This window comes from Bos indicus x Bos taurus, chromosome 29, assembly GCF_003369695.1.
Source record: "Bos indicus x Bos taurus breed Angus x Brahman F1 hybrid chromosome 29, Bos_hybrid_MaternalHap_v2.0, whole genome shotgun sequence".
In the NCBI taxonomy this organism is placed as follows: domain Eukaryota; kingdom Metazoa; phylum Chordata; class Mammalia; order Artiodactyla; family Bovidae; genus Bos; species Bos indicus x Bos taurus.
Window position 1 is genome coordinate 42276109 of NC_040104.1, and position 18605 is coordinate 42294713.

The 18605-nt window shown below is 47.0% G+C and overlaps 1 protein-coding gene across 3 annotated transcripts in view; it reads right to left on the reverse strand.

Moving 5' to 3' along the window:
• Positions 1–17376, reverse strand: part of ME3 (malic enzyme 3) — a 222282-nt gene extending 204906 nt beyond the window's left edge. Inside the window, exons 1-2 of one of the 3 annotated variants that reach the window (XM_027531817.1) lie at positions 17168–17376; positions 16673–16870 (exon numbers count right to left, since the gene is read on the reverse strand). In XM_027531817.1, coding sequence (XP_027387618.1) covers positions 16673–16855 — 183 coding nt within the window. In that variant the 5' untranslated portion in view covers positions 16856–16870; positions 17168–17376. The remainder of the gene's footprint in view (positions 1–16672; positions 16871–17167) is intronic. The other 2 variants (XM_027531818.1, XM_027531816.1) reach the window with 2 other exon arrangements.
• Between the last annotated feature and the right edge of the window lie 1229 nt (positions 17377–18605).

An 18605-nucleotide genomic window follows, 5' to 3' on the forward strand; every position in this document is an offset into this window, starting at 1 on the left:
TGCTACACTCAATATGTCAGCAAATTTAGAAAACTCAGCAGTGGCCACAGGACTGGAAAAGGTCAGTTTTCATTCCAATTTCAAAGAAAGGCAATACCAAAGAATGTTCAAACTACCACACAATTCCACTTATCTCACACGCTAGTAAAGTAATGGTCAAGCCAGGCTTCAACATTATGTGAACCGTGAACTTCCAGATGTTCAAATTGGATTTAGAAAAGGCAGAGGAACCAGAGATCAAATTGACAACACCTGCTAGATCATTGAAAAAGCAAGAGAGTTCCAGAAAAACATCTATTTCTGCTTTATTGACTATGCCAAAGCCTTTGACTGTGTGGATCACAATAAACTGTGGAAAATTCTGAAAGAGATGGAAATACCAGACCACCTGACCTGCCTCTTGAGAAATCTGTATGCAGGTCAGGAAGCACAGTTAGAACTGGACATGGAACAACAGACTGATTCCAAATAGGAAAAGGAGTACGTCAAGGCTGTCTATTGTCACCCTGCTTATTTAACTTCTATGCCGAGTACATCATGAGAAACACTGGGCTGGAAGAAGCAGAAGCTGGAATTAAGATTGCCGGGAGAAATATCAATAACCTCAGATATGCAGATGACACCACCCTTATGGCAGAAAGTGAGGAAGAACTAAAGAGCCTCTTGATGAAAGTGAAAGAGGAGAGTGAAAAAGTTGGCTTAAAGCTCAACATTCAGAAAACTAAGATCATGGCATCCAATCCCATCACTTCATGGGAAATAGATGGGGAAACAGTGGAAACAGTGGCAGACTTTATTTTCTTGGGCTCCAAAATCACTGCAGATGGTGACTGCAGCCATGTAATTTAAAGACGCTTGCTCCTTGGAAGAAAAACTATGACCAAGCTAGGCAGCATATTCAAAAGCAGAGACATTACTTTGCCAACAAAGGTCCGTCTAGTTAAGGCTATGGTTTTTCCAGTAGTCATGTATGAATGTGAGAGTTGGACTACAAAGAAAGCTGAACACCAAACAATTGATGCTTTTGAACTATGGTGTTGGAGAAGACACTTGAGAGTGTCTTGGACAGCAAGGAGATCCAACCAGTCCATCCTAAAGGAGATCAGTCCTGAATATTCATTGGAAGGACTGATGCTGAAACTGAAACTCCAATACTTTGGTCACCTGATTTGAAAACTGATTCACTGGAAAAGACCCTGATGCTGGGAAAGATTGAGGGCAGGAGGAAAAGGGGATGACAGAGGATGAGATGGTTGGACGGCATCACCGACTTAATGGACATAAATTTGAGTAGGCTCTGGGAGTTGGTGATGGACAGGGAGGCCTGGTGTGCTGCAGTCCATGGGGTTGCAAAGAGTTGGACATGACTGAGCAACTGAATTGAACTGAACTGAACAATGCCTGGTAACTGGTAGGTGCTCAATAAACATTTGATGGTTGGATGAATGGACAGATGTATGGACACATGAACAGACAGATGGATGGACGGATGGTTGAATGGGGAGGCAGGAAAGGAAGTAAAGAAGAGATGAGATGCAGATCAGGAAGCAGGACTCTTTATAAGATATAAAGTCCGTTAGATTGGTAGCCCTAGACATCTTAGTGATACCATGAAGAGTCTCAGAATGTTTTGAATGGAAATCTGTAAGGGAGAAGAGGCCATGGAAACAGGAGGCAAAGTTTACCTTCTTCGTGTTTTTTTCTCTGCCTGCAAGTAATATATGGAAAGCACCTATAAGATCACTTGGCATGCGTGGCATTAGATACATGTTTTTTATTATTATTATTTCTAATATTATTATTCCAGCAGTTATGAGTCCCAAAGGAAGCAGCTGACTGTATGCAAGTGACTGGTCATAGAACACTCAACAGCTCAGCAAACGAAAAAGCCGCCACGGATGCTCAAGACACTGCAGTGTCACAGCCAAGGCTGGTTCCTGAGAGCTGAACCATCCCTGGCGGGGCAGGCCTTTCCCCCGGGCACCACGTGGCCAGCTGCCCACAGGCACCCATGCCATCCTCTCACACAGGCAAGGCTAGGCACTGCCGAGGTTCTTCAAACACAAGGAGAAGCTACTGCCAGCTCCTGAAGTGTGAGAACAGGGGAAATCTTTCAGCTCTGACGGGTGAATTTCAAAGCCTGTTTCTAAAAATGGCTGTTAATAGGCTTTTCTTCACACCAACTCTCCCTATGCCTGCTTTATCAGGTGGCAACTGCATAGCTATTCACTGTCCTGTGGCCAGAGTGATTTCACCAGTCCAAAAAAATAGTAATAATAATAATAATAATAATTATGGGCTGGAAGAACCCAAAAATAAAAGAGATGAGAAGGGAGGGTCTGACATGAGCGTTGAGCTTTCTGTCAAATGGTTGGTGGACTGTCTTCATGATCATGTTACTGCAGAGAAAAACAGAAATCCCAAGACGAAGGTGGATGTCAGGAGCACGTCCACTCATTCGAGATGGACACACAGGAGTGACAGCAAGAGCCAGGGCAGCAGATGTTTAGGTCTGAGACATATGCTGTTTAACATGAACTCATCTCCTTTCTACAAGAGACTCAAAAGCACTGTGCTTAAGTTAATGGAGGCTGTATGTATGCTCAGTCACTCAATTGTGTCTGACTCTTTGCGACCCCATGGACTGTAGCCTGCCAGGCTCCTCTGTTCATGGCATTTTCCAGGCAAGAATATTGGAGTGGGTTGCCATTTCCTCCTCCAGGGGACCTTCCCAATCCTGGCATCAAACCTGGGTCTCCTCCACTGCAAGCAGATTCTTTACCATCTGAGCCACCAGGGGAACCCAAGTACTCAGAAATTATCACTAAAGATTCTACCTCACCTGTTTCTTCCCAGACTCACCCCTCTCTTCTCATGTCTCTGCCAAAATCAGATGTACCCACGCCCACGGAGAATGAGTTTGGATCTCGCAGTCTTCCCCTCTCCTTCTGGACTGGCTGCTCTAGAAGGGCAAGGACCAGGTCTAAACGCTATTAGGTCTGTGACTTCTGAGGCCCACACGGGGCTTCACACTATGCTAAAGGAATGGAGGAAATTTTTTACAGATCTGGGTGCACTAAGGATTAACTGGGCACTTACAGTGCACTTTACATACATTAAATATTACAGCACTCTGTTAAGTGGGGTATTTTATTATCACCTCCATTCACAGATGTGAAAACTGAGGCTTAGAGAAATGAAGTGCCTTTCCCAAAACCACACATACAGCAAATGGCTGAGCTGGAACTGGAACCTTGGGCTTTTTGGACTCTAAATCCCTAGATCATAGCCAGTGAGCTCTGCTGCCTGGTCACAGGCTGTTCCCTGGTGGTGGTGGGCAGGGAGAGGTCACACACGGTTGATTCTAACTGACTGCTGTCTTTCATCACCAGAATCCTTTAATCTGTTGCTAATTATAGCAGGTCTAAACCTAGGGTCTTTAAAGTAGCCTCAAAGATGAGAATATATAATCTGGTCGTAAATGTGTTATTCTTTAGATGAAGCTGGAACTGCGTCAGAGCAGAAAACCCTCTTGAATAAATGGATTCGTGAAATTTATATGACCAAAATAAAAGATTTCTCTTAGTTTCCAAAATCCTCCAACCCCCATGGAGGGATCTAAATATAATTATATTGTCACCATCTTTTTAGTCGTGTCCAACTCTTTGTGACCCCCATGGACTGTAGCCCATCAGGCTCCTCTTTCCATGGAATTCTCCAGGCCAGGATACTGGAGTGGGTAGCCTTTCCCTTCTCCAAGGGATCTTCCCAACCCAGGGGTGGATCCCACGTTGCAGGTGGATTCTTTACCAGCTGAGACACAAGGGAAGCCTTTTTAGAAGAGACAGCAGATGGGCTTGTATATTAGTCTTGACCAGAGTGGTTTCTGATGTCTTCAGGAGGGAATGTGAAAGTGATTTGCATAACTGATTTTTATCGAGAGTATATTATGAAGAAGGCATCGTGCTGGCCACACAGTGTTGATGAGGGGGTCCTGGCTCTGAGGACAACATTCAGGTGGAGACAGACATGCACTGCAAGTGTTTAATGAACCCGATATAGAAGGACTTCCCAGGTGGCTCAGTGGTAAAGAATCTGCCTGCCAATGCAGGGGACATGGCTTCGATCCCTGGATTGGGAAGATCTCCTGGAGCAGGAAATGGCAACCCACTCCAGTATTTTCCCCTGGAAAATTCCATACACAGAGGAGCCTGGTGGACTACAGTCCATGGGGTCGCAAAGAGTTGGACATAGCTCACCATACACACACACACACAATGTAGAAAAGAGCCAGGACTATATAAGCTAAATCTCAGAGAAGCGTGCAGGGTGAATGAGTCACTTGCATGGGTCATTATCAAGGAAAGCAGCAAGGCCGAGGTAGCCCGTGCCAGCTGAGCTGAAGTATGTCAAATATTTAATAAATGAACCCAATGGGAATGGTGCTCCCAGGGGCTGAACAACACAAAAGTGAGGGAAAGAGCAAAATCAAAAGGCACGTCCATAGTCCCTGGAGATGTATCATTAACTCTACTTGTAGAATTAGAGGTTTCATAAGATGATTTCTCTCTGAAAATGGGGCCCCTCATAAAGTACGGGTCTACTGCTCAATTTCTGCACATTCAACCACAAAAGGTGGCTCTTCTCAGGGAAAAAGTCTTCTCTCACCTGCTTTGATCTAGACAGCTTCTCCTCCACCACCTTCATCTGCCAACTCCTCCTCTTCATAATGTCAGTCTGGCAGTGCAGCCAGAGAAGCGTTCACACCCCTCTCCCCAGCTCCCACAGCACTAGTACAGATGCTTCTCATCACACCGACCTTCTGAACTGAAACTGTCTGCTTACAAACTGCTGCCTACTCCCACCCCTCTTACACATAAGCTCCCTGAAGGCAAGTGTGTTCACCACTGAGGTTCCCCTGCCTAAAATACAGTAGGGTCTCAGCAAATCTTTAATGAATAAATTTAATAAACAAATGAGTTGTGGGAGAATTACACAAATTTAGAGGGTGACAAGAAGGCATCCAGCGATCTTTCAAATTCCCTCCGATATTCTGATTCTGACAGAGCCAGTAGGTATGAGCATAGCCCATCAGAGGGCCACAGCAGGGAATGCCTCGCCAACCGGCTTAGTTGAGTCAATGCTATGGTTTTTCCAGTAGTCATGTATGGATGCAAGAGTTGGACCATAAAGAAGGCTAAGCATGCAAGAATTGATGCTTTCAAACTGTGGTGTTAGAGAAGACTCTTGAGAGTCGCTTGGACTGCAAGGAGATCCAACCAGTCAATCCTAAAGGAAATCAGTCCTGAATGTTCATTGGAAGGACTGATGCTGAAGCTGAAACTCCAATACTTTGGCCACCTGATACAAAGAGCTGACTCACTGGAAAAAGCCTTGACGCTGGGAAAGATTGAAGGTGGGAGGAGAAGGGTGCAGCATAGAATGATGGTTAGCATCACTGTCTCAATGGACATGAATTTGAGCAGACTCCAGGAGACAGTGAAGGACAGAGGAGCCTGGTAGGCTGCTATCCATGGGGTCACAAAGAGTCAGATGCAACTTAGCGACTAAATAACAACAACAAAATTAAACGAGTCAATACAAACCCTAGCACAATGTATATCCAAAAAATCCTGGCTCTTATCATTATGACTTGGGTTCCTTCCACAAGGCATTCTACTATTGAAAGAAATTCAGTATAATCTTGGTTGGAATCTTCAACACTCCCTTCAGAAGCCAGAGAAAGAAGGGGTGGGAACCGTCTACTGTGAATGAAGACCAGCGCCACTGAAGTCGTGAGGGAACTCGGCAGCCTTTGCCTCATGGGAAAAGTCACTGCACAGCTCAACAACCCAGAGGATGCTGCCTTGTACGGATGCTGGCTCCTCCTACTGTTTCCTGAAAGACCAAAGCAAACTACAGGATCCAGTAGGGTCTGCCTCCTCCAGAGCTCCACACCACAGGGGAATGTGTTCCAGGACGATTGTGCTACGGGCTTTGTAGACTGCTCCCAAACAATGATACAGAATCCAGACAAAACGCTTTCAAAAAAAAAAAATAATATTCTCAAGTTGCTAATCATTCAACTCTATCCCCTCCGGTCCTTCTGGCTTTCAATATTACTTTTAAAAGCAACTGCAGCTTTGATTTTCTCTTTTTCAACTTCCTCAAAAGCTGATGATCTTTCCACCAAAACTCCCTCTCCTCAAATGACTTGAGTACATTTTACTTCTACTGTGTCCTTTTGGTAGGAACTCTGTTTTCACCAGGCTGCCAGGCAACCATTTGGGTACAGAATGAATGCGTGCTTTTAACCGCTGACCCTGGCACCCCCAATCATAGGCTATCCCTCAGATTTTCATCACACAGTCATAGAGCATCTTTTGTGCTCTGCATCAGAGAGGCAGTGGGCCACCACCCCAAAGGATTTCCCAATGTACTTTCTACACATCAAAGTGAAGGTCTGGAAGCTGACTATAACCACGTCTTTGCAAACAAAAGTGCTGAACACCAGTGACCCCTCTGCAATAGCCACGAGAATCAAAAGGCCTCCCCACAGTCCCTCACTATAAGACTGGCGTTTGGAAAGAAGAGAATAGATGATGAAAGAAATCTTTGGTAGAAATGACACAAATGCAAACTAAAATAAAGCCATAGTCCCCAGAGTCTCCAAAGGCCCACGCAGATCAAGAGACACTAGAAACAGAGGCTGGAGATGAGCCCTGTGGAGCCCTCCACAGAAGCTCTATATAGAGTTCAGATTTAGACTGACTTTGATGCCATTTGGTCCACGTCTGAGCCAGACAACATGTATTTCTGTGTGGGATCTGCCCCCCAGTGCCGCTGCTTACAGACTCTAGTACTGTTGTTTATGACTGTTTTTAGAACAGGTGGCAGGTTCTCCGTTAACATTTACTACATGAATCTAAACATATTGCCTCTAGAAGATAACTGATTATACATGCAAGCAAATCTTGAAATAGGACCACTTGGGAGGGATTTCTGGGCTTCCCTGGTGGCTCAGATGGTAAAGAATCTGCCTGCAACGCAGGAGACCCGGATTCGATCCCTGGGTCGGAAAGATCCTCTTGAGAAGTGAATGGCAACCCACTGCAGTATTCTTGCCTGGAGAATTCCATAGACAGAGGAGACTGACAGACTACAGTCCATGGGGTCGCAAAGAGTCAGACATGACTGAATGACTAACACACACACACACACACACACACACACACAGATTTCTACAGGATTAGAATGCCACCCTTGTGTTACAGATAGGTCAACTTCCAAAAGTTGGTCCAAATGTTATTTACTTGGCTCTAGAAACTCAATTTCCAACAGAAACTGTAGCCTAAAATTGAAAAGACAATGGACCATTAAAGAAAATTATATATAGAGGAAATAAATCTCCCATAATTCCATTGCCCTAACATGATCATTTTTACACATTTAGTTTCAAGTCTTTTTACAGAGCTACCTCTTTTTACAGTAATGCACATGGGTATAGATTCCATTTAGTATTTTGCATTAAGCATTCATAAACATAAGTCAATACTTCTGAAATCTTCACAATGATCAAATGCTAATCTAAATCATAATATACTATCTTTGGAGGACAATTCAACTATTTATAACAACGCATTTATAAGAAAAGACTTTCTGAGCATTAGTTTTTCAGGAGTAGCAAACCTTCTCCCTGAGCTTCTGGCACGCCATCCCATGATTCCTTGACTTCCTGACCCGAGATACACAGCAGGTCCTGGAATGATGTCTTAGTCCGTCTGGGATGCTGCAGCACCACAGACTGAGTGGCTTTGTTGTTGTTGTTCAGTCACTAAGTCACGTCCGACTCTTTTCATGCCAGGCTTCTCTGTCCGTCACCATCTCCCAGAGTTTGCTCAAACTCACGTCCGTTGAGTCAGTGATGCCATTCAATCATCTCATCCTCTGTCACCCCCTTCTCCTCCTCAATCTTTCCCAGCATCAGGTCTTTTCCAATGAATCAGCTCTTCGCATCAGGTGGCCAAAGTACTAGAGCTTCAGCATCAGTGGGGCCCCAGGGCAGCCAACGGCAGCAGTGAGGCTGGGGTGCCCTCCAGTCCTGGGCATCTTCCGACACCGGCTCCAGCCTTCCCCGTATCCCCTGCCCAGCCACTCCAGCAGGGCCCTTGTCTCAACCCCTAGCCTCATGTTGACTGACACCCAATGGCCGGTGAAGGTTTAAACACTCAATGAGGACCAGCAGTGGGACAGCCAGGCATGTCATCCAGCTATGCTGAGTGGCCGAAGGGCATGTCCCTGCTGGTTAGGGCCTGACAAAACCTGGTCCACTGCAGAAGGGAATGGCAAACCACTTCAGGATTCTTGCCTTGAGAACTCCACGAACAGTATGAAAATGGTGGCTTACACAACAGAAATTTACTTCTCACAGTAAAGACCAAGTCTAAGACCAAGGTATAGCTGATTCAGTTCCTGCTAAGGACCATCTTCCTGGCTTGAAGATGGCCATTTTCTTGCTTTATTTTCACATGGCAGAAAGGGAGAAGGGGTTCCCTCCTGTTTCTTTGATAAAAGCACTAAGCCCATCATGAGGGCGCCACTCTTGTGATCTAATTACCTCCCAAAGGCCCCACCACCAAACACCATTGCATTTAGGGGTAAGGTTTCACCCTGTGGATGGGAGGGGTGGGGGTCCATAACATGGTAAGCCTTGTCTTCAGCAGGGAGGCTGCAGCATGGGGGGCTCAGAGAAGTCCAGAGCAGAGACGGGGGCTTCCAGGGTGGGAGCTGTAGGAAGCTGGAGATGCTGACTGAGGCTGGGTTTTCCTATCTCTGGGCTACTCCCTACACATCCTGCTTTTTTTTTTTTTTTTTAGGGTGGGTCTCAAGAATGTCTCCATCCATCTCTGGTTTCAAGACACCACCTGTGTCTCCTAAATAGTTTCTTTTTTTCCCAGGCTTGGTTTAATGCTGGTGAACCTGGAAATAACAAAGGGTGAACATGTTGTTGTGCTTCCCCAGTCTTCATGGTAAGTGGACCTCTGGGTACACAAGGGTTGATGTCAGACTAACCTACATTCCAGATGCAGGTGAACTTGGGCATATACACCCCACAGAGGGGTGCTGGGGAGGAAAAGCACCAGAGGAAAAGAAGGGGGGCTTTGGTAAGGAGGAGGGGAAGGAAGGGATGAAAGGAAGGAGCCTCAGCAGATGCCTCCCTGAATGATCCACTCATCCAATAACCCTTCACTGGGTAACAAACACTGGACCAAGAACTGTTCTAAGTACCTTGGATACATCAATGAATGAATAAGACAAAAATCTCTGTCTAAACAGAGCTTAGTAGGGATATACAAATGATAAACAAGAGACATGATAAGAAAATTAAACAGTATCTTTGTGACCGCATGGACTGTAGCCCACCAGGCTCCTCTGTCTATGGGATTCTCCAGGCAAGAAAACTGGAGTGAGTAGCCATTCCCTTTGCCAGGAGATCTTTCCAACCCAGGGATCAAACCCAAGTCTCCAGCATAGCAGGCAGATGCTTTACCATCTGAGCCACCAGGGAAGCCAAATAGTATGTTAGGAAGGATCAAATACTATGCAGGAAAAGTAGATCATGTGAAGGGGACCAAGAAAGTTGAAAGGACTGTTTACAGCTTCCCATGGGGTGGTCTGAGTAGGTCTCACTGAGAAAGTGAGAAGCCTTGAAGAAGGTGAGGGAGTTAACCATGTGGCTATGCAGGAGCTGTGTGTTCTAGAAGAGGAATAACCAGGGCAAAGAGCCCAAGTAGGAGCATGTTTGGAGTATCTGAGGCCTGCTTGATTTGGGCAGTGAGACTGAGAAGTAGAAGAGGTCAGAGAGGGTCAAATCACGCAGGACATGGTAAGAACTTTGCTTCTGCAGAGTTTTGAGCAGAGGAGTGATGTGATCAAACTTTGTTTTAAAAGGATCACACTGGCTATTGTGGGGAAGATAAACAAAAGAAACAGAACGATACCAGCTAGGGTATCCTCAGACACGCAGATGACACCACCCTTATGGCAGAAAGTGAAGAAGAACTAAAGAGCCTCTTGATGAAAGTGAAACAAGAGAGTGAAAAAGTTGGCTTAAAACTCAACATTCAGAAAACTAAGATCATGGCATCCGGTCCCAACATTTCATGGCAAATAGATGGGGAAACAATGGAAACCGTGAGAGACTTTAGTTTTGGGGGCTCCAAAGTCACTGCAGATGGTGACTGCAGCCATGAAATTAAGACGCTTCCTCCTTGGAAGAAAAGCTATGACTAATCTAGACAGCATGTTAAAAAGCAGAGACATTACTTTGCCAACAAAAGTCCATCTAGTCAAGGCTATGGTTTTTCCAGTAGTCATGTATGGATGTGAGAGTTGGGCTATAAAGAAAGCTGAGCACCGAAGAATTGATGCTTTTGAACTGTGGTGCTGGAGAAGACTCTTGAGAGTCCCTTGGACTGCAAGGAGATCCAACCAGTCCATCCTAAAGGAAATCAGTCCTGAATATTCCTTGGAAGGACTGATGCTGAAGCTGAAACTCCAATACTTTGGCCACCTGATGCGAAGAGCTGACTCATTGGAAAAGACCCTGATGCTGGGAAAGATTGAAGGCGGGAGGAGAAGGGGATGACAGAGGATGAGATAGTTGGCTGGCATCACCGATGCGATGGACGTGAGTTTGAGTAGGCTCCAAGAGCTGGTGATAGACAGGGAGGCCTGGTGTGCTGTAGTCAATGGGGTCACAAACAGTCAAACACGACTGAGCGACTGAACTGATTGAACTGAAGTAGCTAGGGGGCGCTGTAATCATCCAGCAGAGAAATGGCAGCGCCTTAGGTCGGTGGGGGACCTGTGGTGAGAGCAGAGGCTGGATTCCAGATGTGGTCTGGAGACAGAGCAGCGGGACTACCTGGTGCATTGGACATGGGGTCTGAAACAGAGTGGCCAGGGACTTGTGCAAGGTTTTAGCCTCTCAAAGTGTGGTTAACAGACACAGAGAAGGAGATTGAAAGGAGCAGGACTACAAGTTGGAAACCCATGAGAAGGCTTCTGCCTAATCTAGACACAAGATGATGAAGGTATGAACAAGGCTGCTTGTAGAGGAGATGTAGAGAAACATGGATTTTAAAGGTTGGGATAAAACTGTTAGTAAATCAAGTTAAAATTTCAGATAAGCATTTTGTAGCCCTTTCCCTAATATTCATTCATTCTTTCCTTACTGGTGTAGAATTTTTAGCAGGATATATGGGTGCCCAGCTAAAGATTATGTTTCCCTGGTTCTCCTGCAGCTATGACCAACTCTGACCAATTGGATGTGAATGAAAGTGATATTTGCAACGTCCAAATTCCGCTAGTTCCCTTGCACACTTGCTTCTGTATAGAATAAATGGTAGAGACGAGAGCAACCATTCCGGACGATGAAATGGAAGATACACACTGAGGATGGCTGAGCAACACACTCAAGCCACACATCAACGTGCTCATCATTGCCTACCCAGGCTTGTTTATGAGAGAAACATGCTTTTATCTTGTTTAAGCCTCTGAGTCAGGGGTTTGCTTTCTAAAAGTTGCCTAACTTTTAGCCTAATGAATGTAAGTTCTTTTAGCTGTTTCAAGCACAAAGCCCTAACACCAAATGTTATCAATCCCAGGAAGCCAGGACAGTATTTGACAGGGAAGGATTTCATTCCAACCCGCCTCTGCTCATTTGTTCTTAAAATATCTGAACAGGGCTTGAGCTTCAATGCCCTGAGTCACTCTGCACAGGAGGCACATGTCCAGAACAAACTGCTGCTCATGGAACTGATGTTTACTGAATAATGCATTGCTTCTTTATTGAAGAAGCCCAACCCAACATCACATCAGAAGCAGAGGTCTCAAGAAGACATATTATGTCATCTGCCTCTGGAACAGAAAACAGCATCTCCAAGAAACCCAAATTCTCCATACAACCCAATCATCACCTCCTGATTGATCAATGAGCCAAGCGTGTGATGACAGACTCCCCCCAACCCAAAGGAGGCAAAATCAAGTTCTAAACTGGCACGGAACAAAAACATCCTTCAGTCAAAGGCAAAGCCTAACTGTGTGGGAGTCTAAGAAGTCACCAGTGCATACAGCAGGGATGGAGCTGAAACCTGTGCACCCAGCACCACAGCCCAGCCCCCCAGGGCTTCCATGCCCACTAATCTAAATGCATGTAGTCCATGTGGGAAGACAGTCCCCATGCCCCACAATTTGAAGGGCCCACTGCATGAAATACACTGGGCCATTATCAGTGACTGGACCAAGCACCCTTCATTCATTCTTTCCCTGATCATCAAGCTCAAGAGATAAAAAAAAAAAAAAAAATGCAGAGAATCAACAGTTGACTCCCTTTCCCACCATGGCTATGGAGCATTCCATTAGACGGGTGTACTGTAAATTGCTGAGCCATTCACTGGTTAATGCACATCTGGGTTGTTTCCAGACTTGGGCTATCGTTCGTAAAGCTACTATAAGCAAACAAAAAGGAAAAACTGCAGAGAAGCAGGTGAAGGCTCAGTGGAAGCACATGACAAAAATTATTGCTGGCACGTGGGTCAAAGGAGGGGGTTGACCCAGCCTGGGAAATATCACACCCCTGCAGTGAAATGCCCTGAAGTCTGGGAAGATCAAGATCAAGGAGGTGGATTTCCTCCCAACGGGCTACTTGTAAACATGTCTCCAGGCAACGAGAGCATTGGGCTAACTGTAAAGCCGTGACATTAAGGCTCGTAAAGTTGAGAGGAAAGGGGTTAGAACTTGATTGAGATCGTCCAAAGAGCAAATATTTATTGAGCATGTCAAGTCAGATGTAGAGAGTATCGTGTGACAAGACAGTCTCTGTCCTCATGGTGCTCGGGGTCTAGGGTGGAAGTCACGCCACCAGCCATGACAGCAGGCAGCACTCAGCACCAAAAGGAAACACACACGGCATGAGAAGACAAATGGGCGGGGACTCGAGTCTAGTGTGGGGCGTGGGGACAGCACAGCCCTTCCCAAGAGGCCAGAGGTAAGCGGAGGCGGCAGTGCTGCGGGGGCTCACTTGCCCCGTGAATAGGACGGAGGTGATTCCACCTATGAAGACAGCCTATAAAATGGGGTTGATCATTTCCTGTTTCATGTAGGTAAAATATTGCTGATATTCTGTAATGTGTAATCAAAGATTCACTCTGTTGCCACAATCATCTATATGGAGAACAGCAGAAGTCACTATGTAAATTTTAGAAGAAAGGCACAATATCGTTGTCTTAAAAAAGGAAATAGAAATTTTGGTGAATCAGAAGATCTAGACCCCTGTAGGGAACTCAGAATCACCTAGTTCCAATTGTTCTCATCATGAATATGTCTAAGTCAGTCAAAACCGATGTGAATGAGAACCGTCATTGTGATTCAGCGAACTGAAAATCAGACGGTGGGCATCTTCTGCCCACCTCTGCAACCACTGACAATCTCTGTGGCTTCCTTTCAAGTGAGAAATTGCATGGCTTTCTCACCCTGTCTCTTCATCTGAAAATAAGAGGCTGGATGAAAACAACAGTCTTTATAACAGTTGTCATTTTAAAATGACAGTCCACAGTGAAAGTTGGCATTTCACATGGTGACTTGGTATAATACTTATATTTATTAAATTTGAATGCATTTACTATTTCTGAATTCTATTGTAACCCATGTCTTTGAACTTAAAAAAAAAAAAAAGCTGGTTAGATCCACAAGATAATTCCATGTCTCATAGGTTGCGACTGGAAGTTTGAACAATTTCAGGCTAGGTCATAGCTAAGGGACTTTCCCACCCTGATTCTGGAACTTGTCAAAATGATCATCTAATATTTAGTTAGCCTTACAGTTTTCCAAAATGATTTCACAGGACTCCCCCGGGATCCTCATAGCAGTGGTGTGACATGGGCAGAGGGTCTAATGTGAGTCATCACAGATCACAGGGCAAGATTACAACAGCGCTGGGGCCAGACCCTGTGACTGCACAATGGCAGCGATGCCCGCCCTGTTCAGTAGCTCTTCTCTAGGAGAATTCCATCTCCTGATGACCCCCTTCCCTCAAGCTTCAACTTAAATGCCTCACCCACAAAGCAGGAGGCAAAACCAGTGCACATGTTCCAAGAACGTAATGTTAGTCTTCATGGTCACGCCCTTGTTACAGCCTTCAGGAACTGCCCAGTGCCAGCCACAAACGCAGGAAACTTGGTCCCTGCCCTGGAGGAGCTCTGAGTCTAGCAGAAAAGAAATCCACCCACAGGACTGCCCATTAAGGATGTCTCCCTTTCGAAGCCACCCTTTTCTTGTTTTCTTAGTGATAACCTCATTGGTTCTGTTGAACTCAGCAAGTCTCCCCATCTGGCTGCTGGAAAGTGTCAAGCTTTCAAGCCTTCCCTGGAGACTGCCCGAGCACTGGACATCAGCAGGGCAGCGAGAGGATGGCACCCCAGGAGGAAGTGGGGGCAGTGGCCAGGCAGTGTTGCTTCCTCCGCTGTCTCCCTTCCCTCCCCAAGGGCAAATGGGGGGGGCCACAGGCTCTCTCAGCATCACCCCAGATACTCAGCCCAGACTAGCACCAGCTGACTTCAAGGATATACAAAAACTCTAACTTCATGAAAAGGTCAGGTCCCTAGATTTATGAATAATGTCCCATTTATCGTACTTAGGAGGAAAAAAAAATTATATCAGGGACAAAGGACAAGGGCAAGAATGCTTTCAGGAAACCATAAACCTAAGGCTAAAAAAAAAGACATTCAAGTCCTCCTTTCATTTTTTTTAAAACTATTCATAAAAATTCAGTGCTAATTCGAATATGCTAGTCCTTCTAAAGCTATTATTGTTAAAACAATCAGAGTCAGTAGTGGGAATTTATTATTTTGCTTTCCAGCATCTACCCTTTCTACCTCTGATGACAATACACAGATTTACTTGGGGTGGGGTGGGGACACTTCCCCTTTATTCTAAACCGGCTGCTATGGGTACCCCTAACTTGAACTCCATCTTTAAATTCAGGGGTGAACGCTGACTGACTTAAGTCATAGTGGTCAGTTTGAGAGTAGAAGGGAGTCCAATTAGAGTCCATGGGACAGAAAGACTCCTTTCCTGAGCCTTCAGAGAAAGTGTCCTTTCTCTTCTACAGGCACCAGAAGTGAGTGCCTTTCAATCTCTGGATGGTGAGATGTGAGAACAGGAGACGGGGCCTGTGGCAGCAATGGGGTGAGAGACTCTGCAGGATGGACTCTGAAGATGCAGCTGACAACGCAAGAGCCGAGCAGGCAGCCGGAGAACCTGCATCTGTAAGGATGTGATCTGGACTGCTGAGTCAAAGTTGCCTGCAGTGCTTTCTTCCTCTGGACATTTAGTTACAGAAGGCCTTTATTCGCTAGGCTAGTTTGAGTTTCCTAACACCTGCCAACAAAGTTGTAATTCGTAAAACACCTTACCTATTCCAAAGTAGTAATACACAAAGGATTTAGGGTTTCTTGGAGGTGGCGGGGAGCAGGGATCATAGTGTGATGGGTGGAGGTTGAGAGAGAAATTTTCTTTCTTAGCTTCTTCTATTAATTCTGCAGGAAACAATACTTAGCATCTAGATAATTGTTCCTATTTCTCAAAAACACCTTTTCCACAACTATTTCCTCACTTGAATTTCACAATCCTGATTCAAGGAAATTGTGAAGAATTTTATCTTGCAGTAACTGCTTCTTTACCAAGCACTTTATATACTGTCAAAATCAAATTCAGTAATTCATCTGATTGTCACAATAGCTGAATGTGGTAGGGATGGTGGGTCTGTCATAACATCCACTTTAAGCAGGAGAAAGTGGAACCTCAGAGAAATCAAATGAGAGGCCCAAGTTAATATGAGATGGTGTTAGGAGACAGCCCTTAAACCCAGGTTTCTCGATTTTAACACCAATGATACTAAACTCCACTCCCAGAAGCAAATGTGTGTGCTCTTAAGCACCGTGTCAGCAGTGGGCTGAATTTGACCCAAGCACCGGAGATCCAGACCCAGATTTCAGTGGCAGAGTCAGAGCTAACCAGCTGACGACCTTGTCAAGTTTCTTTTGTCTTGTTTTCTCATTTGTAAAGGGAAAGGTTTCAATTTGGATCTCTGAGGCCTTTTCAAGGTCTGAATGTTCCATAATTCTAGACTTTCTTGTCCCGGCTCAAATTAAAAATTTTCTTCTCAGAATAATGAGAACCTTAGCTGATATTTGTTCTCATTGCGTGTCAGGAATTGTGCTAAGAACGCTATCTCTGTTTTCTCTTTAAATCTCACAACACTCCCGACCCATATGTTTCGCTTTTACAGATAAGGAAACCTGGACAGCCAGGTTCAATGAACTGCCCCAAATTAACAGAATCAGCAAGCATCAAGGCGAGATCTGACTCCAGGTCCGAATGGTTAAGAGGATCTCAACCCAGTCTATATTTGTTCGTGAAGAAATCAGGCTCCCGCATTATTGGTGACCTCTTTCCAAGCAGAAGAGGGGCGCTAAAAAGCCAAACCGAGTCACACCAAGCTTCCCCTGGAAGGGCGTCTGGGAGGATCCTCCCGGGGCCCCGGGGGCGGGGCGCCCATCCCGCCAGCCCCGGGAGAGCGGCTTGGGCCCTCCTACCCTCTCCCGGTTACCTTGTTGAGATGCGGGTTCCTGGTGACATCGTACCCCCGCTTCTTCAGCGGCACGGGGCGCGCCGGGCGTGCCTTGGAGTGGCAGCCTCGGGCGGGCGCGGGAGGCGCCCAGCTCCGGACAGCTCCGCAGGCCCGGCCGGACCGGAGAGTCAGCCGCGCGCCGGTGCCCAGCGCGGCGCCCATGGTCCTGGCGCAGACCTGGCACGGGGAGACACCAAGGTCAGGGGGGCTTTCGGGCCAGCCAGGACCCGCGCGCGCCGGGGACGTGTGCGCGGGGAGAGGGCGGAGGTCCCGCAGGCGCTCAGGCGCCCCGCCTCCCCCGCGGCCACCCGCGCGGCTCTCGCGGCTCGGCGGCGGGATTCAGGCCTGCGCAAGCCGGACCGAAGCGAAAGCAAGCTCAGGAAGCAGATACGGTGCGGGCGGCAGCCCGCGCCTCGCCCGCCTCCATCCCCGCAGAGAAGCAGCTGCGACTGCGCGGCGAGGGGGTTTCCAAACCTCCGAGTCCGCTCGATGGCGCGCCTCGGTCTCCCCAGCTTCTCCAGCCCACCTGTGCTGCGCCGGGAGCCGCTGTCTACGCGGCCCGGCTGCGGGGCAGGCGGCGCGAGACGCTGCGGGGCCGTTATTCCCCTACTGCCAATGGCTGGACCGCGCCCGCGGCCTCGAGAGCGCGGAAGCGGGTGCGCCCTGCAAGACGAGTCTGCAAACCTCTGCGCGCCGTGCGGGGCTTCCCCGGGGGCGCCGCACAGCCGCGTGCGCGTGCCTCCGCGCTGATTATAAAGGAAGCTCAGGATGCGCTGCGAGCCGCTGTCTCTTGACAAGGCGAGCGCACAAAGCGGGCTCAGCGTTTAGGTATCAGTGGACCTGCTTAATAGCTCCAACATTTGGTGCAGGAGGCCCTTGGCTTCCCCGGCAAGGAGTTAAAACCCTCAGGCACCCAGCTCTGCGCTGCATTGGGCTGCCAAGTATATAGCCATTAGCCTCACGTGGCACTATACCTCTAAACAAGCTACTTTAAATGGAATAATATTTAAACTCTAGTTCCTTAGGCGCACTAGCCACGTGTCACGAGCTCAAGAGCCACCTGTCCATAGTAGCTTTGGGCCTCACAGAGGAGCCTGGCAGGCTACAGTCCGTGGGGTCGCAGAATCTGACACGACCGGGGGACTCAGCACAGCACAGCACAGATACGGAACATTTCCATCTTTGTAGAAAGTTCTAGCGGACAGCGCTAATACAAGGTCACCAGTTACTAAGACATGAATTGTTGGGAGCAGATAAGAACCTTGGGCGTCTATCACAGTCCTGAATTAATGGTAGATATTTTTCACACAGTAACCAGCAAACCCCTCTTTAACACGAACTTTTCAGTGGGTGCGGAGTAAAACCCAGACTCTCTTTGGTGCTCACATGTTATCCTGTAGTTAACCTGGCTGCTGCGACTTCCTCATTCTACTTGGGTCTCCCGGGCACTGAGCTCTAGCCACACAGACTCCTCCCTGTATTTCCGCCCCCGGCCGGCTCCCTCACACCTCAGGGCCTTTGCACTTGCTGAGAGCCTGGAATGCTCCTGCTCTCAAGTCTCCGCTAAATTTTCAACTGGAACACCTTTCCTCTACTCCATGCAGTGTCAGCCTCCATTAGGGACTCTGGTCATGAAGGAGATTTTCCTTTCTTAAAACTTAACACAGCCAGTAATTAGCTTGTTTTTCTAGTTGTTTATTGCCTGTCTTCCCTTAGAATGTAAGCATCATGGGGAAAGGCTCTTTGGCTGTAAACCCCTGTATCCTCACTTCTAGCTCAGTGCCTGGTACATTAGCTGTTGTTGTTTAATCACTTAAGTCATGTCTGACTCTTGCCGCCCTATGGACTGCAGCCTTCCAGGCTCCTCTGTCCATGGGATTCTCCAGGCAAGAATACTGGAGTGGGCTGTCAT